The 27,555-nt window shown below is 43.3% G+C and overlaps 3 protein-coding genes across 3 annotated transcripts; 1 reads left to right on the forward strand and 2 right to left on the reverse strand.

Moving 5' to 3' along the window:
• Window positions 1–126: 126 nt before the first annotated feature.
• On the reverse strand, window positions 127–1,610 carry LOC128730792 (saccharopine dehydrogenase-like oxidoreductase). Its single transcript, XM_053823875.1, has 4 exons — window positions 781–1,610; window positions 621–711; window positions 287–555; window positions 127–226 (listed from the first exon to the last, which is right to left on the reverse strand). Exons 1-4 carry the CDS (start codon window positions 1,608–1,610, stop codon window positions 127–129), a joined length of 1,290 nt encoding a protein of 429 aa, XP_053679850.1.
• A 1,861-nt stretch (window positions 1,611–3,471) lies between these two features.
• LOC128730402 (saccharopine dehydrogenase-like oxidoreductase) lies at window positions 3,472–5,692 on the reverse strand. Its single transcript, XM_053823448.1, has 5 exons — window positions 5,643–5,692; window positions 4,216–5,129; window positions 4,050–4,140; window positions 3,720–3,988; window positions 3,472–3,659 (listed from the first exon to the last, which is right to left on the reverse strand). The coding sequence occupies exons 2-5, from the start codon at window positions 5,043–5,045 to the stop codon at window positions 3,557–3,559; spliced, it is 1,293 nt and encodes a 430-aa protein (XP_053679423.1). The 5' UTR covers window positions 5,046–5,129; window positions 5,643–5,692; the 3' UTR covers window positions 3,472–3,556.
• A 1,703-nt stretch (window positions 5,693–7,395) lies between these two features.
• Window positions 7,396–27,453, forward strand: LOC128721213 (baculoviral IAP repeat-containing protein 6). The gene is given in 22 exon segments (XM_053814940.1): window positions 7,396–7,579; window positions 7,664–10,475; window positions 10,549–10,775; window positions 10,850–11,071; window positions 11,531–11,707; window positions 12,236–12,743; window positions 12,821–14,060; window positions 14,091–14,718; window positions 14,803–15,559; window positions 15,637–16,010; window positions 16,095–17,136; window positions 17,226–17,925; window positions 18,072–18,315; window positions 18,400–22,293; window positions 22,377–22,543; window positions 22,640–23,421; window positions 23,457–23,715; window positions 23,785–23,965; window positions 24,036–24,219; window positions 24,291–24,535; window positions 24,606–26,248; window positions 26,352–27,453. Coding segments are annotated over 21 exon segments (16,464 nt in total). The 5' UTR covers window positions 7,396–7,401; the 3' UTR covers window positions 26,352–27,453.
• Window positions 27,454–27,555: the final 102 nt, after the last annotated feature.

Below are 27,555 nucleotides of genomic sequence, written 5' to 3' on the forward strand. Positions count from 1 at the left end.
TAATACAATTTTTAAAGATAAAATCTCTATGTCGTTACTAGCAGTATTATTTACCAGGACGTAAACCAACACCAAGGAGAATGAATAGTAGGCAACTTTAGCATTAACATGCGCCGTGGATACCCGTTACTTTACTCTTACTACTTCGAACTTGAATCCATTTTCGCACAGCTGTTCGATAAAACTCGTCTTGGCGTACGCGGCACCAGGCGGATAAACACCCCCTCTGCAATAGCAAAATGAGAGATGCAATATGAAACCCAACGGTAGTAGACGGAATACTCACGATCCTGGCATTTTATCGCTTTCTCGCAGTATGGTAACGGCCGCAACAATCAACGAAACACAGGTTGCTCCATATCCAGGATTGGTTCCGGAAACTTTAGCAATAATTTCCTTTCGAGGCAAACTCTTGAACTGATCGTTTGGATGCAGCATCTTTTCTGTTTTATCCCAACCCAGACCCCTGAAGTGCATGGTGAACTGAGCATTTTCCATCAGTCTTTCAGATGGACCCTCGTGAGAACAATATCCGAAAGTGAAAAATTTCGGGTGCTAAAACACCACAAATACGGGTATTAGAGTGTACAATACTTAGCAAGCAAAAAAAGGACACTTACCTTCAGCAGCCATTTTCGGCCTATCTTGAACCGGCACAGGATAGCGAATATGCTGGCAACAAATCCAATGCCAAAAATTCGTAGCAAGGACCTGAAACGGTGATCAAGTTCGATGAAAAAGGACCTTCCCATCACTGCGCTTGGCATGTGTTTAACTCACGCAAACGCGATGTAAGTCTTCATTTGTACGGGACGTTTTTGTTCCACATCATAAAAGTGCCGCTGAGACCGCATAACGACCGCACTATCTGCGCCGGGAAACGGTACCGCCCACCAGCCATTTATCATGTCTGTCTTGTGCAATGGCATTCGATTCTTAAGCTGCGGCAGTAATTTTGGCAGAGGAGTTTTAAAAAGCTTGGAACGCAACGAGCGGAGGTCTTTCTCGGTTGCCACTTCGTGGACAGCAGATTCCCAGGTTCCATAGTGTAGCACTGCGCCACCGTTGTATGGAATTTTTGACGTCAGCTGTAGATAGGATTCTGCCGAATTGAGAACACCGTCGAACTCGCGTTCCAGAAACACCGTGCCCATGTCGGCCGGAATTGAATCGAAGCCACACGCAGACACGACGTATACACCGCGTTCCTGCGCCTGTTGATGGTACTCAAGCTGCATGCGCTCCATATACTGTGCCTCACCGCTTACGTCCACGTGGTGTGTTCCAGCCTCAATACAAGCCCGTACAACTGCCTCACCGTAGAGGCGATATGGGCCACAGCAATTGATCAGCACCTTGCACCGTTTGGCAAGCTGTGTCAGTGATTCGGTATCCTTCAGATCGGCTGTCAGTATCGTTATTTTGGAAAGGTCCTTGTTGGCCTTTTTTCCGACCTCAGCTAGAGTTTCACGAAGCTTCTCCTGACTGCGTCCAGCAATACCCCAGCGCAGTCCTTCCAGCAATTTGATTCCTTCAAAGATGGTGTACTTGCCGGTGAATCCACTTGCACCAAAGATTACAATGTCTAACTTTTCCTCGTTTTGTTCCATATTCACGGTTTTAATGATGATCCGTTTTTGTAACTTTTTTTTCTCAAAAGTAATTTCCGACTTATGATCTCCTTTTCCGATATAGCATTTGGTAAGTTGACTTCTAAAAATTAGAAAGTATGCAGTATAGTACAGCAGGGTACCATTATGATTAGTGCAGCCTTGTGTTCATTAGACCTTATTAACCACGAAATGAAGTTGCGTGTTTGCTTAAATTTTATCGAATACATTAAGGCAATGCAATGTAAAATCAATATGCATAAGTAAAATGAAGCAGAGTTTCGAGAAACGCGTCGGGTTTTGGAATGTTTGGTTCATCGTAATAGCGCAACCCCAGCATGATTGGGGATATTTTTCAAGGTAAAGTGTTCGATTCCGGCATAGGTGAAACAAGTTACGATGATGTCACTCATAACAACTCAGCATATTTGTAGGAGAGCATTGAAACAAAAAATGAACTAATCGAAACGCCAACCGAACATGTGCCGGCTATTATAGACCAACGCATATCCATAACAAAAAATGTTTGATTCAAAAGAGACCCTATTAATTATTCAAGTATGATTGATTTTTCATTTATCACAATTACATTCATTCCATCTCATTCAATGCTGTAAAACTATTAATTTTGTTATTCATGTGTTTCTGATTGCTTACAGTTAATGTGATTAATTTTAAGAAATATAACAAAAATTGGGCGATTTTAAATAACAATTATTTGAGCAATGTCATGTTATAGATTTTATGGTATCTATATAAACACCAACATAATCCCTTGATTTGCAAAATTTCGGTTCAGTAGATTATTAGGGCATTTACTTGAACACATTTACACTCGCTTGTACTTTGTACTTGATATTTATACTCCTCCTTATCTTACCTCCTTCCTAATCAATATTAACGATTAGGATAAACACAACTCGGATCACTTGCCGTATGTTCCTATAACAATCGAGTGTCCAACGAACCGGTCAGCTCTAGATCCACTTTTTAAATGCCTGGCTAGAAAACCAGTAGCGCTGAAGTAACCGGCGTGGCTTACAAGTGAACTCGCATGCGTCAATTAAAATCTCTCTCCAGGCGACCAGTGTTGGAAAATATTACTTGTAACATGCTGATGGGCTGGATTGCTTGAATAGGCTCCAAAAATGATGTACAACAAATAATGTTAAAATTTTTAAATAATTTCATCATGTGGAGTGTTAGGGCGACTTTTCAAATGACCTTCGTTTACGAGGTACATTACCCAAAGCAATATAACACATGATCGTGCTAGCAGGTTATGTCAAACTGGCGACCGACGAAGCGCGTACAAAAGTAATACGTATTTCGACAAACAATTATATAGAAAAACGAGTACGAGAAAGTTTTTTCTTCATAGATTCAGTTCAGCAAACATAGATCGCTCGGATGGTATGTGGAAAAAGCAATAACTTTTATTTCTATAATTAATTTTTGTTGAACATTTTAAAGTCAATAACTGATTATTTCCGGTTCATATTCCCACGTGTATTGAATAAAAAATCAGTAAAAAGGATCCGCTTTATCTCAAATCAAGCTGAACGAATGCACTAACAATGTCCTGCATAGTCAAACGATCGCGTGTATTCTAGCTGTTAAAAACGTTTCGCCTAGACAATGTGTAAGATAGTTGTCGTGTACCGATATAGTCGTGGATGCTGTATTGTCTAAATTGAGACCCAAAATCGTCGTCATTCCATCTCCATTTGATCTTGCAACCCCTCCTCTGTTCAAGACGGAATCCTAACAGAACTTTAGACGATGCATTAATTTCTGCGTTACGATTTAAGAGTAAAAGGAAGGTTTTTTAAAAGAAAGAAAGTATATTTCCATTGCTTCTGTAATTTACAAATAGTGTATTATCACGTAAACCAACACCTTTCTGACGAAAAGAAGACATTTGTAATATGCATCATGCAGAGCTTTTACTTTGCAGCTCGCAATACCTCAAACTTGAGCCCATTTTCACACAGCTGCTCGATTAGGCTCGTTTTAGCATACGCAGCACCAGGCGGATAAACTCCTCCACTGTAATAAAAAAACATAATCTGCTATATTGGACCTAACAGAACTAGACGGATTACTAACCTTCCAGGCATTTTGTCGCTTTCTCGTAGTATGGTGACGGCCGCAAGAATTAACGCAACACAAGTCGCTCCATAACCGGGATTGGTTCCAGAAACCCGCGTTATGATCTTTTTCTTTGGCGAACTTTTATATTGATCGTTAGCATCTAGCAACTTTTCTGTCTTATCCCAGCCTAAACCCCTGAAGTACATAGTAAACTCTGTATTTTCCATCAATCTTTCAGATGGCCCGTCGTGGGAACAGAATCCAAAAGAGAATAGCTTTGGGTGCTGTAAAATCCAAACAAAAAAAATTAATTGGTATAGAAAACGCAGAATATTAGATTCTTACCTGCAATAGCAACTTTCGGCCTATTTCAAACCGGCAAAGAATAGCGAATACGGTAGCAACAAATGCAACTCCCAACACCTGCAGCAATGACCTGGAACAATATCGAGATTAGCTATGAAGAACTGGCCCATATCAATGATTTACTAGAAAAATCTATGTAACTTACGCAAAAGCAACATATGCCTTCATTTGAATGGGTCGTTTGTGTTCCGCATCATAAAAATATCGCTGGGATCGCATAACAACGGAACGATCCGACCCAGGAAACGGTACCGCCCACCAACCGTTCAGTATGTTCGTCTTATGCATCGGCATTTGGTTCTTAAGCCGCGGTTGGAAGTTGGGGAGACGAGATTTGTACAGCTTGGAGCGCAAAGGACGTAACTCGTTAGCATGCGCCAATCCGTAAATGGCTGATTCCCAGGTTCCGTAATGAAGCACTGCGCCACCGTCGTAAGGAATTTTTGATGTCATCTGTAAGTAAGTTTCTACCGAGTTGACTACACCGTCAAATTCGCGTTCCAGAAACACTGTGCCAAGATCAGCCGGAATGGAATCGAACCCACACGCAGACACGACGTATACACCGCGTTCCTGTGCCTGTTGATGGTACTCCAGCTGCATTCGCTCCATGTACTGTGGTTCTCCACTCACGTCCACGTGATGTGTTCCAGCCTCAATACAAGCCCTTACAACCGGCTCACCATAAAACCGATAGGGTCCACAGCAGTTAATCAACACCTTGCACTGTTCGGCAAGCTGTTTTAACGATTCGGTATCTTTTAGGTCGGCGGTTACTATCGGAATGTCGGAAAGATCCTTGTTGGCCTTTTTCCCGATTTCCATTAGAGTTTCTTGAAGCTTCTTCTGACTGCGTCCAGCAATCCCCCAACGCAACCCATTAAGCAATTTGATTCCTTCAAAGATGGTGTACTTGCCGGTGAATCCACTTGCACCGAAGATTACAATGTCCAATTTTTTCTCCTTTTGATTCATATTTACGGGTGTGGTAATGCTTACGAAGGGATGATCCACTAGCGATAGGCGATCTCTAATGAAAGTGCATTTGCAACGATATAGCTGCAAATAATTAGAAAACGGCAGCGCCTATATAATGTTATGTATAATTTATGTACTGGCAGACCTGTGTGCATAACACCTTACTGACGTGAAACGCAATATACGCTTTTGCAAAAAAAAAAACATTGACAGGCGCCGCCGCCACGGTTACGATGATTTGTATACATAATGGAGTGCTTGTATACATTTGTACATATAAGGGTGCTTTTAAACGTTTCATATACTCTGTTAATAAATAAACTATTTGAAGCGTCTTAATTATTACACAGCATGTGGTATATCAGCGTATTATACAATTCGTATATGTCGTTTTATAATGCATCGTCACTGCAAATTTGGGAAATTCAAGCTAATGCATTCCTATAAGCATTTGCTCGAATATATTCGCGGTCGTTTGAACTTTGGACTTGAAGTTAGTACTCCTCATTCTCTTTTTCCTTTTAATCAGTTCGTTGTTATCTTCTTATTCTTTTGCTTATCAATATTAACGATTAGGATAAACCGAATACTTACCGTATGTTTCTACAGCAGTTGAAATTCCAAAGAACCGATCAGCTCCAGATGCACTTTTTAAATGCCTTGCTTGAAAACCAGTGTCGATGAAGTAAGCACTGCGGCCTATAACTGCAATAGCGTACGTCAATTTGGAAGCACCGGTGGTTGAAACCTTGTAAATGTAGTGAAATAATTAGAATTAGTTTAAGAGTGTTTTTTAAAATTGGAATTTTACTATAATTAGTATTTGAAAAATTTTGTTCGTGTAATGTTTCTATACATTAAAAAATCACAAGTCATATGGTTATAGGTTTTTAATAACCTTCTAAATTTGTTATACATAGTGCAAGAAGTAATGTTGCTTTGTTAATCATGTTTTAACATTTGTTGTATCATAGAATCTTAAGACGATTTTTTGAAATTACGTTATCCCAGGCGAAGTAGCTCATAATCGAGCTAAAATGGACTGTCAAACTGGCAGCTGACATATGAGCGAATGAGAGAGAAATAATGAAGGAAAAAGTCTCATTTGACAGCTTTTAAGGCAAAGATTGCTCGGCTGGTCTCTGGATTACACTTATTTTTCTCATCTCTTGTAATAGATTACTTTTTGACTCTGGAATCCATCAAACGGGTATAAAAATAAGGCAACATTTCGTTTGCAACGGTTCGATTTGTCGTATAAAATTGAGACTGAGCAAGCCTTTTTGCACAAATTTGCATTGAGTAAGTAGCAGGAACAAATTTTCCGGTGCAAACGACGTCGGAGCTAGCACACCATCATCAGCGGCAGTAGAAGTTTTCTTATTCATTATTTTTTCTCTTTTCTCTCGGTGTCTCATTCTGGAGCAGCAGCCGGAATTTGATTGCAAATCGGTGCAGTTTTGAAGCGTCTTTTGGAACATTTGTGATTTTTCTTTGAATGAGAAGTACTTGAAACAATTGACAGCCATTGGTGTGTACAAAATGTGTAAGTTGAATGCAATTGGTTAAACACGATATCATCCTGTACATTGAACCTCGAATATCTAGCCAAAGATTACCAGTAAGCTCTCGTATCGTGCCCAGGTTATAGTTCCGATGAATCCGTCTAGTGATCGCGACCAGCGTCAAGACGTGGGAAAAGATCAGTATAGTTAATGTGCGTCATTAGGAGGCGATACAGGTTGCAGTTACAATTGCATTAGGTAGCTTCGCGATTTGTTCTCTTTCACGGATGAACGACATCCAGCCACAAAAGAGAAGGCTTTGATAGAGCTGCTGGTGCAGGGGTGACGATAGTGAAAAAAGCAACATCGCCCAACTCAATCGTAGTCAGCTATCTCCTTCCGTTCCACAGAAGATCTCATGCTACAGAAAGAGAGCCTAAATGTCAACGTTTGACAGATCGGTTCAAGCGGCCGAGAAGCTGTGATTGGGGTTATCTTTACCTGTTCTTCTGTGTCGTGACGACTAAACTTTTTCCAGGTTTAAAGGAAAGGACACGTAGGTGCCCATGGAATGTGGTTATTAATTTTTGTTTACGAATGTCAATTGGAATGTTAATCCCAGTAATATTACTTATGTTTTGTTTATACAATGCATGATTTCGTTTTTCTTCTTTTTCCTCAGGCTCTCTCAGTCGTCTACCAAGCATAACAACACCAGAATAGTTGCTACCCCAACGATCGTTAATCGGATACGATAGATACATACGGTATCTGCAGACAGTTTCTGACAGTCGTCTTAGCTTAGAATTGTGTATTCAGAAACAAAGTTACTACGATACCTAACCAGTATGGCCAGCAACGACGATCAATGGTTGAAGGAAGATGGTTATTTGAATGTGGATGTCGAATCACATTCTATCGTTTACCATCCTAATCTAAACACGATTCTGGTTATAGCGAAAAATGGCGACGTAAAAATTCTGGATGTAAATTCTGGTGTCATACTGCAAAGCTACAGAATTTCGGGTATGTAATGTGTGCCGTTTGCCTGTGTCATAAAAAAACGAGAATAGCTAATTACATCTCCACATGTGGGTCTACATTCCACAGATATAAACACGGTGCGATGCCGGTACTTACCGCAGCAGGATAAGATACTTATTTGGGATAAGCGAAACATTAGCATGCGTGGTGACTACAATGGCGTGCTGTTGTTGGATACAATTTTGCAGGCTCCGGTTGTATTAACTGACGACCGAGTGCGTCTTGAGCTGTTGCTATCGGAGGCGTTACTTTTCCTGCAGTGCCTTCAAAACCTCGAACAACATGGTCTGGAAAATATGAGCGATGTTACTAACGAACTAACGCAAAAGATCAATGAAGCCCAATCGCACTCGAAACGTGGCATCAAAGCGCAAAAGTGGGAGACAGTATGTTTGGAACTGCCGCATTCATCGCTACGCATGGTCGCTAGTGGCGTGGTGATGCAGTTAAGGCGTTTAGACCAACACATTCCTGCTATGGCAATTGCATCCGCCATCAACGAGCGATTAACGGATTTGTTAAAGGGAGCCCGGGCCACTAAATATGCTAACAACGCGCAACGGTTCCAGATGTACTCGGAGGCAGCTCGTCGACAAACTTTCGAAGCATGGCCTCACATGGACTACAAGTGGGTCCTTCCTGATCAGATGGCGCAGGCAGGCTTCTATCATCAACCGGGTGAGAATGGAAATAAGGATCGCGCCATGTGCTTCACTTGTTCCGTATGTCTGGTATGCTGGGAAAAAACGGACGAACCATGGAGCGAACACGAGCGCCATTCTCCAGAGTGTCCGTTTGTGAAGGGAGAATTCACGCAGAATGTGCCACTTTCGGTAACTTACGCTACTAGCCCAGCCGTGGCAACAGAGGGTTTTGATTTAATATCAGCAGGCGATCGCGGAGTGGTCTTTTGCACCGGAGACCTTACGGGAGACGTGACGGTGTGGAACGTCGAGCGACAGCTGACAAAGGTGCATGACTTTCAGGTGAAGCTGCACCCTGATATCCTGACAACGACTACCATTAGTCCTATGGCGATTGTCAACTCCATTGAGCTTAGCGCACTAGCCGCGTATTTTGTTCGATCGCCAGTTGGCAGTGGAATATCGCAACGACGTGCTTCACTTTCTCTGAGACCGAAGATGCTTGGCACGAAGATTGTTGCAGCTGTTAGAGTTAATAGCACGGAACCATTCGATCCTGACGTTTACGACGGCGATGCTGATAAAGAAGAAATCGGTACATTGGAACGGGACAATGATTATCGGGATCCAGAAACGACACTACTTCTAATTGTGTACAACATAGAAGATCCTATCACAGAAGAAATAGTGTCTGGCTCGCTAACAACGGTTGTCCCTAAACCGCCCGTTTCTGCCACTTTTCCCGTCGCTGGAGGAGGTAGTATGGGAGCTAATAGTAATGTCAAGAAGCCCAATCTTTTCACCATTCTTGAAGGTGCGGAGGATGAAGCTACAAAGCTGTTGGCAGAGCGAACAAGTATAATGATGGAGGAAATAACACAAACGACGCAGACATCTGCACAAAATACGACGAAGACGAAAATGAAAATCTTGCCGGATATATGCGAGAGTGATAGTTGTAGCATAGCTACGCTAGTCTCTTCAGATGCATCACTTTCTACGCTACCCTCCACTTCGATGAACATAGTAACAGATGCTCTTGTTACTGGCATTGGTGGGCTTGAATGTGCCGAAGATGGATCTGGTGATACGCCAAGTGCCAGCGGTGCCGACGGTGGTAGCGGTAGCGGTATTGGCGTAGGAGATGATCTCACTTCAAACGAAACCAACATTTGTTGCATTCCGCTTCAGTACATCGAACTGCCGCCAATATTTGTGGACTCATTCGATCGATATGACATTTCCGATGTCGTTCCATCGAGTGACAATCGGTATTTGCTAGTTGTGGTAAAGTACAATCGATGCAAATTTGTTTGGAAGCAAACAGATTCGTTTGAGAGCATGGAAATAACCGAATCCAACCCGCGTTGGCATGCCATATTGTACCTGTATTTTTTAAATGAAGATGGACTGGTGCGCTTAGATGATCCATTAACATCGTGTTTGGAACAGGATCAAGTTCCGCTGGAAATAACAATGCTTCCGAAATGTGACGGTACTGGGCGACATTTCGGAGGTCCTGAGACGGAACAGGGTATATTTGTAATGACCTGTGCGGATGGGAAATTGCGCATTGTTTCGCTTGAAACTCTCGCGATCCTTTCGGAAGCATCAGTTAAGGATGATCGATTTGTTTCTGCCACCTACTGCAAAAGCCTGGAGCGGCTTTGCGGATGCACGTATAAGGGATGTCTTCATTTTTATTCATTCTACGATCTGGATGCTGACTCAAGTGATGAACGTGACGATGAGATTGTTGTTCCGAACTCATCGTCGATGGGAGTCGTTTCTGGCGACCCATATGGTTCAACTGGGGTAGGTCCGATGAATGTGTACAACTATGATACGAGTTTGTCATCAGTCCCAGCCGGCACGTCGAACAATTCCGACAGTCGTTGCCCGATCGGATCTGACCAGGAGTTGCAGCAACAGCATCTTCAGCAGGATCAACGGCAACAACAAAAGCCCCAGCAGCAACATCAGCAGCACTATAATCCCGATGGCGTTGGTCTCGAATGGTTGTTTGCTTTTCGTAGGGATGTCGACGACGTGGATAACCTGAGAGTACTACATTCGTTGACGCTATATAGTGAATTGTTAACACCATATTCTGCTGAGGTACCCGCTTGCTGGAACGAGTTGGAACAAGCCCAAAAGCAAAGAAGAAATCCGCAACATTTACGTCCTGGAGATGATACGCACCTTACAAAAACGTGGCGACTGCACAACGATGCGTGAGTATCGTATAGAGCGTTGAAACTAGTTGTTGCGGTTTGTTTTTAGACTCATCTTTTTCTGTTGTTTCAGCTCCACCTGGGATGAACATTTGATCGAACTCAATCTACCAAAATGTACATCGCTTGGTCACATTGATTTTAAATTTTCCCTTTACCAACCATGCGCCAACTCGCCTGCCATCCAAGTTACACTGTTAAAGCAAAAGTCGATGGGACTTTGTACGCGCCGTAAAACTCAATCCATCAATCGGGTTGATGAATCGATAAATTTTAACATTGGTGCGGGTGAGAACAAAAGTAAGTTCCAGGTAGATATAAAAAATTAAGATGCAATAACTCATCTCCTTGTTCGTAATATGCAATGCTTATAGATTTCGTCGAGAATCCTGTGCTGAGTGAAGAGTATTTGCAGGCCAGAAATGCAGAAATTATGGTCGGCCCTATTGAACTGGCGGCATGTATGGATTTAAGTGAGCAGGGAGGATGCGTAACGTTGACAAGTCCTAAGTTACTCAAGTCCAAAGGCCGAAATTATCTGTTGCACATCAAGACCATGACAGATCTTTCAAAAGATGGGCAAACAAAAACCAGAGGTAAGTGGATAGTAGCTGGTAAGATGATCAGTTTTATTTAACGTTGCAATATGAACCAGGCATTAGGCATTACGTATAGTAACTGGTTCTATCGTTGAAGAAGATTTTTTCTTTTATACGTTTGTTCATAAATTACGGAAATGAACTATTGTTTGCTAGCTGAATATTACTAATTTTGATTATTATTTGTATTAGCAAAATGTCAAACTTTGCGCATCATCATTCACGTGTATTGTGATACGCATCATTCATTGTTCTGATATGCTTTGCATTATACGCTCGTCTCAATTTACATATTTAAACACCCATCCTTCAAGCAACTTAAAAAACTATAACGAATTGAACGAAACCGATACCCAACGTGTTCCGTATAAAAACAAACAAATGAACGATTTTTTTCCATATTTAAAAAAAAACTTGCTGAAACCAAATGTTGCCTTGGTTTGCTCTCCTCCTCAGTACCGGTCCGGAAGAAGGGCATTACGAGCATACTGTTGACGTCGTTGTCAAATGTATCTGTACCACCGAATGCACCTACCGGTTCTGTACAGGTCGGTAAGGATGGCACGTTGACAATTTTTCCCGTTCCTTCTCCGGCTGCAACTATCAAGACACAAACAAAAGATTTCTACATAGGTAAATTATCCATCCGGAATAGTCCTACCGTTCTTCTTGCATGTTTTTATGTTTTGTAGCATCTTGATTTGCTCATTACTTTGCAAGTAGTTTTCCACTCTCTATTGATGAAGTGTATTATCCCAGCGTGACATGGAAATCAGCAAGGGGTAATAAAATTATTCGCATTAAATTCGATCGTCTAAAATGGTTGGTCTATGATGTTGATTGCGCATTTTAGTCTTAATCGTTTTATAATCTTGATGTAAATGCTTCCAAATTTTACTGCATTATTGGAATGTCATTGTCCTTGCCAGCTATCTGCATCTATTATTGTTTCGTTCCTATTCGCCATTGTGCTATAGTTGTCATTTTATATGGTTTCAAATGTATCTTTTTTATGTATCCCTATTTTTTAATAAATTTTTCCAGTAATGAATCAGGAAAGATGAAAGTAGTGTAGTGTAGTAGTTTACTGTGTACGGAACAAAACTAACCATTTACGTTATTGAATATTTTGTATTTTTCTCTCCTGTCTCTTTTACACAGGATGCGATTGGTTGAACGAAATTTCCATTACTATTCGAGCGACTCAGCCTCTTCAAAAAGTAGAACATGAACGTGCTCAACGACTTGCCATGCTTGACTCCAATATGCTGTTAGAAAATTTATTAAACCTTCTCCATCAGAGCAACCATGTGTTGGAAGGGAACAACGATGACAGCGAAGAAATTTCATCAACATCATCCACCACAGCATCGGTCTCTGCCGTATCCCCAGAGAATATGACAATATTGCGCCAGCATCTTGCCTTAGATATACTGATATGGATCATCACGATACGCATGATGCGTTACCGCTATCCAAAAAATCCCTTCGCTAAACGTGTTATTTCAACGGAGTTACGTAATGTGGCCTCGCCTGATCTCAACGCCCAACAAACTGAATGTGTGCAACTCATGGAAAAGCATTTGGAGCAGGTTATTCGACATTGTATAGTACTTGCAAATCGCAGCATCGCCCACAAATGTGTGAAGCTAATTTCGCTAGCCCTTGAGTAAGTATATTAAGAATAATGGGCAAATGGAATACAGATTGTACAAAGTCGATCATTTGTTTCTTTTCACTTCTTAGGGGAGCTCAAAACATGATCGATAAAAATGTTTGTAATTCGTTCGAACAATCGCTAAATGATGCCATCACTCGTTGTCTGCCGGATATAGTGAACGCAAATCACGCTGCTGCCTTGCGCTGGTTTGCCTTGTTGATTTCCGGTACTACTTTGGCGGAGAATCATTTATCCTTGGCGGACCAATGCCTGAGTCTGCTCAAGACAGTGGCTAAAGAGTTACAAAAACGTAACAATCCCTATACGGCATTGCTACGGACTCGCTTTGGGTTGCATGGCTCTCCGTTTGACTCTGAAGTGTTTGATGCGCAGGTACTAGACGGACGGATGGGCATCAACGGAGGAGCAGCTTATCCGTTCAGTTGCGGTGCGGCCACAAACGGGCTTGGCATAAATGGTAGTGGTAACACCGGCAGTGCTTGCCCCGTCGGTGGTGGTTGTACTGCTAACGGAAAGGGTTCAGCAGGAGGTTCAAGCGGCACGATTGGCTCATCTAATCTGACTACGGGGCCTTTGTCGATCGATTTGAGGCTCATGTGTTTTGCTGATGGTGCCGATCTGAAGTGTTTGTCGGACCAACTTCGCAGCCGGAGTATCGGATCTCACTTCATGGGCTTGCTAGATGTGGAACCATTACACTATTTCTGCAGTGGCACGTCCGATGCCACACGTTTGGAAAATATTGATTCAAACGGAAATGCTACCGCTAGTAGTAGCAGTGCTTATGTGAATGGATTTGCCGAAGCAGTTGCTGCAAGCGCGGTTAGTAATGGTATCCCATTAGACCCTGTATCTACTGCCAACATGTGGATGGATGAGTATTTGTCTGAAAAGTACGGGAGCTCTAATACGTATGCCAGTGTGGTCAAGGATGTTCTGAACGCGCATGGAGTGCATGACACCGTAATCGTATCATATGCAGAACCCGATCAACAGCAAGCCAACAACAGTAGCAACCATGTTAGCATCACAAATGTAGGAAACATTTCCAAAAAGCTAATGGCACATTCGAAACAACACTTGGATGTAGATAAGGAAAATCTTAGCGATGGTATGATGAACAATATGAAAAATGTACTCGTCGACAAAATTTTCTTTTCGGCTTTGCAAAAGCACAAATTGAAATCAGCCGGTATTTCCTCAACGGAGACAGTAAGCTTTCCGACCTATCTGCAGTCCCCACCGCATATTAAACCCAGCCCGTTAGTCGTTGTAAAAGTGACTAAAAAGCCCTCTGATCCCAAGGTGAAACTAAATAAGTTGAAGTATGGAGAGCAAAGTGCACTGATTATAACTGATAATTCCAAGTTGGATTCCGCTGAGTTAGAAATCCAAAGTCCAATGCAGGACCATGAGTCGCGCTCTTCGAAAGTGGTATCTTTTGCTACGGCTGATGCTGATGTTGGTAGTATACCCGAAGAAGCGCATGGTGCTCTGTTGGAAAATGCTAAGCTTCAATCTTTTGAAGAAAAAATTATCGAAGCAGAAAACGCCTTCGATTCTTCAGGTGGGCTTCCATGGCACAAATTGTTAAGCAGTCCTCCGAAACAGACGATCGTTGTTGACCGAATGCACTCGTCTGCTATTCGTTACGTGACACTTGATTTCGGTGCGCCCATCATGCTTACGGACGCAATCATTCCAGCCCATCCAGATCTTGCGTCCCTGTCGATCGATGTGTGGTGCGTCGATGAAGAAGCCGATAGTGTGAGAATTGTCGTGTCACAGGATATACACTCTCGCACGCTTGTGCTGAGCGATCTGCAACCACCGCCAATTTGTCGTTTTCTCAAAATTACAATTACCGGACGATACGGCATGACGGCAACAAGATGTCGCATACCGATGGGATCTTTCTATGGCCATCATATTATTTTGGACCGTGAAGCCTACGCAGATCCTAGTAAGTTTGGTTTAGCAAAAATTCTCACCTGAAATATCTTCGTTCAATGAAACACTTATAATTGTTTTTACTGTTTACTTTCAGTGATGAAGTTTTTTAGGAAGAGGAAAACGAATGTATTAACACAGATCAAAATTTTGAAAGCTCTGTACGACGACGTGCATTGTCGATATTGTTTGGCCAGCAGCAAGTTGACGGATCTTCTTGTTCCTTATTTCAACAGTAATGCATCTAATATTGCACACATGCAAGCATTTTTAAATCGCATGAAAGATGGACCGTTTACAGCTGGGTTTGGCGCGGATTCTTGTGGAAGTTCAGGTAGTTGTAATTTATCTGGTGGAGTAAATGCATCGATAGAAAGCGCCAAGGTGACGGCTGCATATGAGGAATGTATTGGTTTCCAACATCAATTAAACGTAATTCGACGCGTGATCGATCGCATAAGACCGTCCATCGAGCTGAACCATCCATTGGTGGCTCAACTGATGCTTCCAACACAGCCCGCACCAGTGCAATCTATCACGGATCTAAGTTCGATTTATACCGACAAACTTCGTATTATGAGTGAATGTCTGATCGAGGTAGTGCTACAGCTTATCACGGTGTATGGTAGTATGCCTGCTTTAGGAATCATCGAACAACAGCAACACATCAACCAGGAAATGTGCAACCTACTATTTGATACGATGGTCATCGCTGGAGAGACACACACTCAGCTAGCGACATGTTCGTTGCTTGTTCGAATGTGTTGTTTCGAGCCATGGTGGGGTGATTTTCTATCAGAAAAATTTTTGACTCTTTTCTCATCACAAAATGAGCGCATCTTTCCACAGGATCGGTAAGTTGTTGAATATGTATGGTGTTTAATTATATTATGGTCAATACGTTCAAAGTTGATTTTTTGTTATGTTGCAGCGTGTTCCTATTACTCACGTATTTGGGGCGTAGAAGCATCGCCATAGGTCGGAACCAAACCACCGTCATTGATTCGATTTTGCGGAGTTTGGCAACACTGCTAGCACCGTTAGCATCCGGCAATACTTCGGGTATGAGCATATGGTGCACTACGGATCTCAACTTGCTCGGCTGGATATTACTTTTTTTGTCAGTATGTTTGGATGATGGAACAGAGGGGAGAAAAGATCAAGCCAACTTACGGTGGGATTTTATGTCCGGTGAAACGGACATGGTTAAAGCGCGAATGAATATCAATAACAGCGGTTTGCGCTCATTAACTCGTTCTTTCAAAAAGCGGTTAATTCAAACCAAGCAATACACATCGCTGTCTGGTAAGTGGCATACGATGGATACCATGTTTCAATGTAAAAATGATTGATTGTATTGTCGTGTTAATGAGTTTTTTTTCTTTCCAGGAGCCAACTCCAAAATAGAAATGGCGCTGAAACAGCAAGAAAACCAATTGAAAAAGTTAACCTTCAACATAAAACAAAGCTTCGGCGACTACTTCAATGAGATAAACAATAAAATGAAGGTGATTGAAGAAACAATTATTACTCCATTCCACAAAGGCGAGATACCAACCGACGCTGGTGATAGCGCGATATCGTCTGCGTCAAACGGAGCTCCGACTACCTCAGCTGCCGCAAATAACAGCACGGTTTCTGGCTCAAAGAGTGGCGGAAAGTTTATTGTCCTTCCAAATGAGCTAACGATAAAAGAAGCATGCAATGAACCGACCAGTAGTGCTCCTACCACAACCACGTCAGCTGCTACCGATGCTGTTACCGGTGACGGTGAAACACCTTTCGATAGAGGATTAAAATCTATAAAAATTGGAAAAATCATCGTTGTAATTCGTGGTCTTGTTGGGTTGTTGCTGAGTATGGATTTTACCTGCAACATGGATCTTTTTTTGATCACATGCAAAATTATCGCTCGTTTAGTGTTAGCCTGTCGACCGGCGCTACAGCTTTCAAAGATCATCACGACGCAGCAGCTGCTACAGTTGGTGCGGATTGCTGTATGGGAAAATCAGCAACAACCTTGGGCAGTGCATGCAATTACTTGCCTGCTACAGGACGTGCTTGAGGCAGACAAGAGCTTTAAAGACGATGAAAATGATTCTTCTGAATCATCCAACGACGAGGGAAATACAAGCGTATCAGCTGCAGCCAGCTCGCAGGCATCAAGCTCCGCTCAGAATGCGATGCGTCCACCGGTTGAAGTGCCGTACAAGCAACAACATCCGTTACAAAATACACATCACGTAACGTGCGATCTCAGCTACGCCGACGTAGCTAAAAATCAGCTGCCATCAGTTGTGGAATGCGACGATCCGGAGATGGAGGAAATATTAATCATCGATGGTATACTCTCGGCACGAGAAAAGCGTTTCATGAAGCGTGATATAGGAGCATTTGCTTCTTTTGCTAGCAAATGTAGCATTACGAACAAGTAAGCAGCAGCAGATTAATCGTAACGTTTTTAGGGTTAGAATTTTACTATTAATTGTTGGTTTAATATTACTAAACAATACATTACAGAACTGTTTCTACGGCCATGGATGCTCGATTAGAAATGGGATTGGATACGAATGTAGAGATTGTGCTTCGGCGGTTGACTACCCGTTCGGCCTTTAATCTCGTTACCAGCTTACCTCATGTTGCAATGATGACTGAGCTTGTCGGCATAATTTCTTCGGCACAACCTATAGAACCGTTGACACCGTGGCCAGAGAACATAATTGAAGCTTGGTCCGGGCCGGAATATCTTCAAGGCACAGAGACAAACAACATGCTTACGGAAGTATTTGACAACATTCTGTCCGATCTGCATCAGATTGACTCTTGGTTGAACCTCGAGAAAATTCTACAGCTTTGGTTAACGCTTAACGGGGAAACACTTGAAAACATCCCTGGTAGCTCTTCGACAGGACTCAACCCTTACTCGTTTCCTAGGATACCTTTTGGAGATCGTGCGGTGCGTGGTTTGTTGAAGGCACTGGCCACGCATCCGAACATCAAGCTACGAGCTTGGTGTCTTGGTTTTCATTGTTTAATTTTAGCTTGCAAACCTCACTTTGAAGCTGATTGTCTCGAGTCAATGTCTACCAGTAGTGATACTCATTTTCGTCGGATGGGAAATCTGATTGTGAATGATGAAAATTTTGAAAAAATGCTTTTGCGATTCTTCTCCGGTGCAGATCAATCGATGATTTCTCTGGAGGGTAGCTGCAGTCGTTATGTGAGTATGCGAAGTGAAAATCGTAAAATCTAGTCTCATTAGTTGGGTATTCGTAATGTCGCAGTTGATCAATCGTGTAGTTCTAACTAATTAGAGCAATTATATTACTATGTTTAATGAGCGTTCTTTTTCATAATTCCTTTCAGGCCGGTCCGACGGTGTGCAAACTTGTCGTAGAGCTATTCATTTGGTTGGAAATGCGTTGCAATGTAAGGGACAAGTTGAAGCAAACGTTGCTTAAAGTAACGCTGCATTTGGTACAATTTGGCGGAGCAATCTCGAACCAGCAAGGTCCCATCGACGCTCAGAGTCAAATGATAAAGGAGTTGCTAAATTTCCCTTATGACAAGAACGATCTAGGCATCGCGATGAGCATTATTGAATGTGTCTGTGAGTAAAATATACCCAATGGCCTGACTTGACTGGATAAATCACCTATTTGGTTTATTAATATTTTCAATCTATACTTTACAGCCCATTTAGTGTACAACAATGTAGTAAACGTTGAAAAAATGTACTGTCAAAAAACTGTAGACTCCGGAAACTCTGGTGCAATGCTAGGGGGTAATATGCGATTCAGTAGTCTGTTCGCTACAGTTTTCAACGCTGAATCAAACCGATCATGTAAATCTGCAACCGATAGCTCGCTGCTTGTGGATTTGTTAAAGCTGGCATCAATTCTAGTAAACACGAAGAACCCACACACTACCGCTAATGATACTGGTGTAGCTGACGAAACGCATCTCGGTGCAACTGGGACAGGAATAATCGGACAAGATAATTTAAACACCTCCAGCGAAAGTCAAACGGATGAAATTAAGGCTGAACAGCAACATACCGGTAGCAGTGGTGTTAGTAATCCCAACAGCTCTACGAACTGCACAGGCAATAACAATATTGGCCCCATTACTGGCAATGGAGATAGCCGGCCAAAGGTGCCGTGTTTCGCCGACACCGTGTTGCAGCACACCCCTACGATGAATCGATTACTGAGTGCGCTCTCGCATTGTAACCATTCGTCGCTGACAATGCTTGTTGCCTCGACGGTTAATTATGGCAATGGAGGCGGAGATAGTTGCGGAAGTAGTAGCAAGGGCGCACGGAACACATACCCAGAGCTCTGTACGGTGGCAGATGCGGTATTCCAACTGTTGCTATATCTTAGCCGCACCGCTTCTCAAAATGAACTTGTTGTAAGACCACTATTTGAATACATCAACAATGCGTCCAGCGTGAGGCACGCAATGCCGAAACTCCACCTTTCGGAGCCATTTTTGTGGTTCATTCTGAAGGTGCTCGGAACGCCAGCAGCCGTGGGAATCTTTGTAGATCTTGGGGGAGTGCAGGTACTATGCGAGAGTTTGGTTCGCAGTAATCGGGCAATAATCAGCACACAGCCTAGTCTTGTTTCAATGATTATGCAACGGTTATCGAAGTCATCAATCAACGTGCTCAATGCGAGTAATGCTAACAATAGCAGTGGTATGGCAAGTGGAAACGGCGGCGGAAGCTCTTCCAAAAAAAATTCTCCTATCGTAGCGACGCCACGCAATGAAGAAGGACTTATCAATTTTGCTCCTTACTGTACAATCACATCGGATAATCAGTCAGTGCAGGCGGCCGATGCGTTGATACAAGCGCCAGTATCTTCACATCGGCGAGCCAGGAATCCGGCCTGGAGCTATCTCTTCTACCCGAACGAATCCAACATTGATTTGACCGTAACGCTACCCACTGCGGTATTACTGAAGGAGGTACAATTGCAACCGCATCTGGCAACACTTGCTACTTGTCCTTCGGCAGTGGCGATCGAAGTAACACGTGATAGCATTCTTGGTCCGATTCCCATCACCCAGCCTATCTCCACTGTGGGCATGACCTGCATACGGTTACGTTTTGCTCAACCCGAAATTGCAACAAGCGTTATAATACGACTGTACCGACCGCGTGATTCAATGAACATTGGTCTCACTCAGATCTCCATTTTGGGAACGACCACCTTCGGTGAAATTCCGCTAGCCGGTCCAACGGGTGCTAGTTTAAGCAACAGTTCGCTGCAAGGATGGAACAGTATGGCCGCCCTTGCCGGTGGCAGTAGTTCAAGTGCTAATCTGAAACCTTCCAATGATTTGTACAACATCAGCTATAGAAAAGCCTTTGGCACTATGGGAGAGTCAGACGCAGGAGTCGGATTAGCAGGAAATGAAGATGATCGAATGGCAGTAGCAGCCCGTACCAGCCTGGGTTGGCTACGTATTTTGACGCAGTGCTTCAGTGTGACCATCTACTACGCAGATCAGCAGCTTTCCGATCGTGTAATCGCCTCAGCAAATGAAGTAAATGGTTTCATGGAAGCATGTTGCGCATTGTTGAACATAGTTCCAAATAGCCCTAGCGATACGCTGCAAAATCTGGAAACAGTTTTACTGAAGCTAGGACTGCACAGCAGAGAAATGGGATTGCGTTTGATAAACAATCTTCTACGTCAAAGTATACCCCAAACGTTCCAACTTACAAACGATTCCATATCTGATCTTTTGTATCAGCTTTGTACCATGCAAAATGAGTATACACAAGATCGGCTTGCGGCCATGCTTGACTGGGTGCTGACGTTGCACGAACGGTACATGGAGCAAAATGTAACAGGAGGCTCCAATGGGGGCGCTCACCGGTTTGCTCTACAGTCGACCAATCCGTACAGTGGTTTCGTCCGGTGCCTGGCTGCGATACTCTGGCAAGCGTTCGTGACCGATCTCATCCCAGATTTGCTAGAAATGGTGTCTCGGGAACTGTTTGACGTTCTCTTCTGTTGGGTACAAGAGCTTGAGCAACACGAGGGTGCCAACGGACCACTGAAAAAAGCTCTCGACACATTGCTCTGCTCAGTTTGTTGCATTCGACCAGAATTTTTCACAATGCTTCTGCGGCGAATGGGAGTTCTTGTGCCTAATCTTTCAACTGATCTGACAGCTTCGATTTCGGATGATCGCAAAGACGGTGAGCGCGCAACCGATGATAGCAAGCAAGAGGAGTCCGACACGACGGAATGGTACAGCCATCTGGTGCTGCAGGACATTTCGTCTATCGATTTATCTCGATGCCAGCTTGCAACGATTGCCATGGCCTGTCAATCACCTTTGGCTATACAGCAGCTGATCGATTCCGGCCTGCCGAAACTGTTGAATTCTGTTATTCTGGAATTCTGCCGACGAGCTGCAGACTGTATTGAGCGCGGTCGACAGGGGGCGACAAATGTCGGCGGTCAATCAACGGCTCCTACCAGCGGAACGGACGGATGTTTGACAGACGCCGATAAATGGGGAGGTTTCGATTCTTCAGTTGCATCGGAGAGCAAAGGAGCTCGAACATTCCCGATGGTAAATATTCCAAAAGTTACAGAAATCCTTGCCTTCTTCACGGAAATGTGCTCTGAGGGTCACATGCGCGATTGGTTGGGAAGCTTCGAAGGTGCTATTTTCTGGGAGCCTCTACTGCTGTTGCTTTGCAACAGCCAGCTTGCAAACGTGACGCGTGAAATTACTACCCAGTCCTGCCTCGAGCTGGAAGAATGCTTTATAAAGTTCCTATCACGCGTAACGACTTGCCACCCTAAAAATCAGGAAGTGTTAACCGTAAATCTTATTTCTGTAATAAGAAAGTCTGATCCCTGCGAAGAAGCGATGCATAGTGCGGCATCATTCCCAACGTCGTCGGGAAGCAGTGCCACCGGTGCGGCTAATATTGGAAGTCTTGCGCGGAATTGCATCTCTGGATTCACACGTCGATTGGTTTTGCAAATTTTGCTGGAAAGTGAAAAGATAATCGTTGCTGTACGTAGCGACTTGCCGCTGCTTCATAGCAAAGACACAAACGGAAGCGGAACAGCCAGCGGATTATACAATTCCGTTGCTAACCATCCTTCAAAAAGATCGAACGCCCATCTGATGCTGTTCCAGTTGAGCACAAATGCTAAATGCCAGGACATATTGGATCAGTGTGCGTCTGCCGTATATCAACCAATGCTGCCATCGGTAGTACCTTCATCAACGACAATCGGTAATTCGCAACCGCTTGTTACTACTGCTGCTGCAGCTGCTGTCAACACATCAAGCGGATCTTCCTCAGCGACCGGTGTGGGGAACGACGTATCGATGTTACCGAATGTCGGAGGCAATGGTGGAATAATGGCTTCCTCTGGTGGAGCATCAGCCAGTACGCAAACCTGTCGTGAGAGCGAATTGTGGGAGTTGGGTATGGGACTCGAATTTCTCAGTGTAGCGGCTGGAGTAACGGCCAAGGATAAACGTTTGAAAGAGGCGAGAAATCAAGCTACCACAATGAGAAGGAAGGATTTACTTTCGATGCTCAGTAAGTACAATGTTAATATGTCTGTATTTTAGTTAAAAAAAAAGAGCGTGGTAGAAATGTATGCTTTGATTTTTTTGTTTCAGAAATTAAAATGGACGATCCGAAGCTTTCTGTTCCGGATGGGATGTTTCTCACGCACTCGGCTGTGCCTGAAGTTGTCATAACAAGCGACACAACAATATCGCAACTACTAACGATGTTAAAATCGGCAGGAATATCGTTATCGATACCGTGTATCAATCTGAATCTGGTAAGTATAATCCCTTAAACTGAACCATCTAGTAGTGTTTTGAAAATAGGCACTAACGGACACATCTGTATCTATTTTATAACTTTTTTTATCAAGATTGATGCAAAAAACAAAACAGTGAACGATACGTCGACTACGTGTGGTGAATCGTCCTCCATGTCTACGTCGTCGAGCGCTGGTTCTTCTGCATACATGCGTGCCACCGAGTTTTTGCCTCTACCGTCACCTTTGCAAATATTTTCTAGTCGCGGGGGACTATCACTTCTTGCACACTATTTACCGACCGTCTACCCGGAGATGCCCAAGAGCGGCATGTACTACATGGATAAAGATCGCAGTCCCTCTGGTGGTGGAGGAGGAACGGTGGGAGGAGGTGGTGGAAACGAATGGGTAAAGCTGGAGCAGATGGACGAAATCTACGAAGACCTGGACGATATTGTTCCAGAATCGTCACCAAAAGCACAATCCATCTCGGCAGTTCCTCAACACTCGCTAGCTGCGTTTTCTTTGTTCTTGAAACTTCCGGCATACTCAGAAGTCCTATTAAATGACACCGTTCGGGCGCAATGTCTATTGCGACTGATATTGGGAGTTACGAGCGACGGAGAGGGTAATGAAATTTACAGTCTTGCCTTGTCCAACACCTTGCCTACGTTACCCTTTGAGGTGTTTCGTCAACTGCTAGAATCATCTCCGCTCACCACTGACGATGGTGTGCTGCTCCGGCGCATGGTCATAGAAGTAGGAGCTATACATTTGGTGTTGAATTGTCTGAGCATTTTTACTCACCAAAACAATAACGGTGCAACAAGATCTGGAGGTTCTGCGGCTGGCGGAGCTACTAGTGGTAGCGGTCCAACAAACAACGTGAGTGCTCCGTAAACGTGTTTTAATAACAAAAAATAACGGCCAGCTCATCTTTGTTGTAGGTTTTTGAATCCCTGTACCAAGGGCTTGGTGCCAGTGGTAGCACAAATAAATCTTCGTCCACCAACACTGGTAATTCAGCAGCAAACAATGCAGAAGATCAGCTGAATGCTGATGATAAGGGTCATATGTATTGGGCGAAGGGCACGGGCTTCGGTACCGGCTCGACACAGCAGTCTTGGAACGTTGAACAAGCACTCATGCGACAAAAAAGTGAGGAAGAGCATGTGACGGTGTTGCTACAGGTTAGTTAGATATATGGTTCTACTTATACTCTGTTATGGTACTTTATGTAACGAATGTGTTCAATGCAGGTACTATCGAGCTACATTAATCCCGGCTGCAATAGTTGCGTAATCAGTTCTGCGATGGAAGAGCTAAATAACTACAAGGATTCGTTCGAATCTGTGGGTGAACTACCACCAATTTTCCTTGATCTCATACAGCAAAGTTGTCTCATTCCCGCTTTAAGCTCCTATTTGCGCAATGATTCAGGTAAGCATAATCCATTGTGGATGACAGAAGTTGAAAGATTTAATGACCTACCACATTGTTTCTCTTTCAGTATTGGATATTACGCGGCACATTCCATTGTACCGTGCTATTTTGCAGTTATTGCGTGCAATTTCCATGTCTAATCAGCTAGCCATGCTACTCGTCAATAAAAACTCCAACGAAGGCAAATTGTCTATTGCTGGGCTGCTGACAAATATGAAGGGATGTGTAGATACTTATGCAAGCCGGTTAAAGTAAGTATGGTATTAAACTACGGCCATGGAGCAGGACATAATACGTTTTTTGGTTCTCATTTCAACTGAAGGGTAAACAAGAAGTCCAATCTGAAAGGACAAACACAAAAAATTATCGTCAGCTTAGACGATGGCGACGACGAGGGATTGGCATTGATGATGCACGACATTCAATTGACTTCACTGTTAGTGCAAAATGCCACTAATATGGACATTACCAACTCAGCTGAGGAAGAAGAAAAACAGTTGATTGCACGACCAATAGCAAAGTCAATAGAGGAACGATACATGGAGATAATGAAGACTTTGCAATTTGGTAAGACATGAATTATTACTGTGGTTATTGTTGACCAGAGTTTGTGAAATGCATTTTTCTATACATGTAGATACCTTCGAAATGATTGTGGAAGCGGAGAATGGATACCGTTTTACGATTTCGCATCACTTCGAAACCAACGTGCGAATGGCAGGAGACCGCGGACATCCGGGTCGAGTGAAACGTTTGGCTCAGGAAACAGTAACCCTTTCAACTAGCCTTCCCTTGTCGTACAGCAGCTCAGTGTTTGTTCGTTGTGATACGGATCGGCTGGACATAATGAAAGTGCTCATCACCGGCCCTGCAGAAACACCATACGCGAATGGTTGCTTTGAATTTGACGTCTATTTCCCGCCGGATTATCCTAACTCACCGATGATGATTAACCTCGAAACGACGGGACGTAACACTGTTCGCTTCAATCCGAATTTGTACAACGACGGTAAGGTTTGTTTATCGGTACTCAACACCTGGCATGGTCGACCGGAAGAAAAATGGAACGCTCACACATCCAGTTTTCTGCAAGTGCTTGTATCGATCCAAAGCCTTATTCTCGTGCCTGAGCCGTACTTCAACGAGCCTGGCTTCGAGCGCAGTCGGGGTACGCCTACCGGAACCCATAGTTCTCGGGAGTACAATAGTAATATCTATCAGGCCTGTGTGCGATATGCGATGCTGGAACAACTACGCCATCCGTGCCCGTGCTTCCAGGACGTTATACATGCCCATTTCTGGCTCAAACGTAACGAAATCTGCAGTCAGATAGAGGATTGGATTGCTGAGCTAAGCTACCCGTCGCAGCATGAGCGAGCTGGACGTACGATTTCGTTCAATGCTATGGTTTTGCGTCGTCAGTACCGCCAGTTGCGTGACGAACTTGCTAAACTTGCACCACCGGCTGGCCTGGAAGAAACGGACTATCCGTTTAATCCGGGCAATAACATTACACCTACGACACCTTCCACCACAACGAGTGCCTCGTCGTCTACCGTGGCATCTGGTACAACGTTCACGACCTGTCCGTTGGGTTCGTCAGTGCATTCTTCCTCTTTAACATTGTCTTCCTCATCTTCGTCCTCAACGTCCTCATCTTCCTCGTCATCTTCATCGTCGTCCTCGTCATCCTCGTCATCCTCTTCAACGTCCACCTCTTGTTCGTCTTCGAATTCGTCCGTGCACAGTCAACAAGTTGCCACCGGTTCGACGGACGCTGTCGTTCCAGCTAGTGAGGACGGATCTAGTGCCACCGATACCAAAATGCTCGAACCGCACAGCATACAAAACGACGCTACTGTGGAGGCACAACGGGGAAGTCATGAGACTGACGGTGGTGGTGATGGAATCATGATGATGGAGATGACGGAGACCGGCGTGATGAGTGATCCTGTCGAGGAACAGGGTAGCGAGACAAGTACCCAGTCCGTGAGTGTTACTGGAGCATTAGCGGGAGATTGCAGTGAATCATCGACTAGTGGTAGTAGCAGCGTGACTGGTGTTTCGACAGGCTCTGGTGACAACAGCACTTGTAGCGAATCGACTGCAGTCACTGGTGGCCTCTCGGACGAGATGGTGGAATCCACCCAGCTGCCAACAACGGCGGACGACATTAGCAGCATCAATAGTATCGAGAAACCAATTGGCGGTAGCGTTCATGAATCCCTAGAAGACGAGGGAGATTTATCGATGGAAGAGTCGGCACTGTCTACTGCTTAGGTAAAGCAAACAGGTTTCGCGACCGCTTGTGCATTGATTTCTTCTGAAGTTTAAAATCCCAACCAGAATCCCTATTAACAATGCATTTTCATTGTGGTTTCAGTGTATCAACAACGGGACACTGCACTGATGAAAAATCTTACAACCAAACCTACATTAAAGTGAAATGCGGAAAAGCAAAAAAAAAACGTGAATAATTGTGTGTTGCAAGCAAACAATCGTCGGCTGGATCAGACCGTGGCAGACGACGTGAATGACGATGTGATATAATTAGATTTGAGCTTGTTGCCATTAAGGGCCAACTGAAGAAAGATGGATAGCGCGCGAAAATGGATCAACACGATAAGTTTCAATTTGGAATGATTGCATAGCTACGGCGAAATTGATCAATAAGAGAATGGCTAAAATCAATACAAAAACGACTGTTTGCATGTGTAGAGAAAAGGCCACTCTTTTAAGAAAGCCATAAGAAAGTAGTAAGGCATACTGGCTGATAATAATTTTTTTTAGAAACATTATTGATGATCGCTTAAGTACCATTTATTTATATTTGTTTTATTTTGAACATGATTGGTTTCATATTTATGACTCTATTTTGATTTTTTTTCTTTGCCCATTTCAACGATACAGCATAACCTGATCAAATATGCATGATTATTGATTTTCTCTTGAGTTAGGAACACGCTAGATTTGGTTTTTGATTTATTATGTTTACTTCTTTTTATTTTGTTTTGTGCATGCACGAAACATTAAAAACCATCATGTACAATATGCACCTGGTATTCCTGCCGTTTTTGTGAGCAAGCATTGAAGTACGAAACGTTACAAAAAGGTTCTCTGATATCGGACTCATCAACCCAGTCGTTACACTAGACAGCAAAAAACGAAAGGATCATCAGGATGATCAGGGAAATTTCGCACGGGAATAAGACTTGAATCTATCGTCTATCAATCATTTTAGATATCAACCTTACCATGCATTTCTGCGAAGCACATTGCGTCCTAATGGAGGGTATAGGTATTTCATGTTTGAGCGCAAGTGGTTCATAAAACCACATCCTTTCTCACCTTCGGGAACGCAAATAAGATGCATGGTATAAGTGCATAATATAAGATATAATTAAAGATAATAAGAAAGCAACAACAGACACACACAAAAAGTAATAAATGTAATAAAAGAAATCAATTGGATTTTTTTCTTGTTATTCAAACTGTCGCAATCTTTCCTTTATCCCTCAAATAGCACCTGTATCCCACATGAAAAAAATATTTATTTTTTTAGAACAGGTTATAGTTCAATTTCGCTT

Source organism: Anopheles nili, chromosome 2, assembly GCF_943737925.1.
Source record: "Anopheles nili chromosome 2, idAnoNiliSN_F5_01, whole genome shotgun sequence".
Taxonomy (NCBI): domain Eukaryota; kingdom Metazoa; phylum Arthropoda; class Insecta; order Diptera; family Culicidae; genus Anopheles; species Anopheles nili.

Excerpts from the sequence above, each read along its gene's own strand:
- LOC128730792 (XM_053823875.1), bottom strand. The coding sequence starts at position 1,610 with ATGGAACAAAACGAGGAAAAGTTAGACATTGTAATCTTTGGTGCAAGT. Across the intron at positions 712-780 it reads AAGACTTACATCGCGTTTGC|GTCCTTGCTACGAATTTTTG; the intron begins GTGAGTTAAACA and ends TCACCGTTTCAG. Across the intron at positions 556-620 it reads GCCGAAAATGGCTGCTGAAG|CACCCGAAATTTTTCACTTT; the intron begins GTAAGTGTCCTT and ends GTGGTGTTTTAG.
- LOC128730402 (XM_053823448.1), bottom strand. The coding sequence starts at position 5,045 with ATGAATCAAAAGGAGAAAAAATTGGACATTGTAATCTTCGGTGCAAGT. Across the intron at positions 3,989-4,049 it reads GCCGAAAGTTGCTATTGCAG|CACCCAAAGCTATTCTCTTT; the intron begins GTAAGAATCTAA and ends TGGATTTTACAG. Across the intron at positions 3,660-3,719 it reads AGCGACAAAATGCCTGGAAG|TGGAGGAGTTTATCCGCCTG; the intron begins GTTAGTAATCCG and ends TTTTTATTACAG.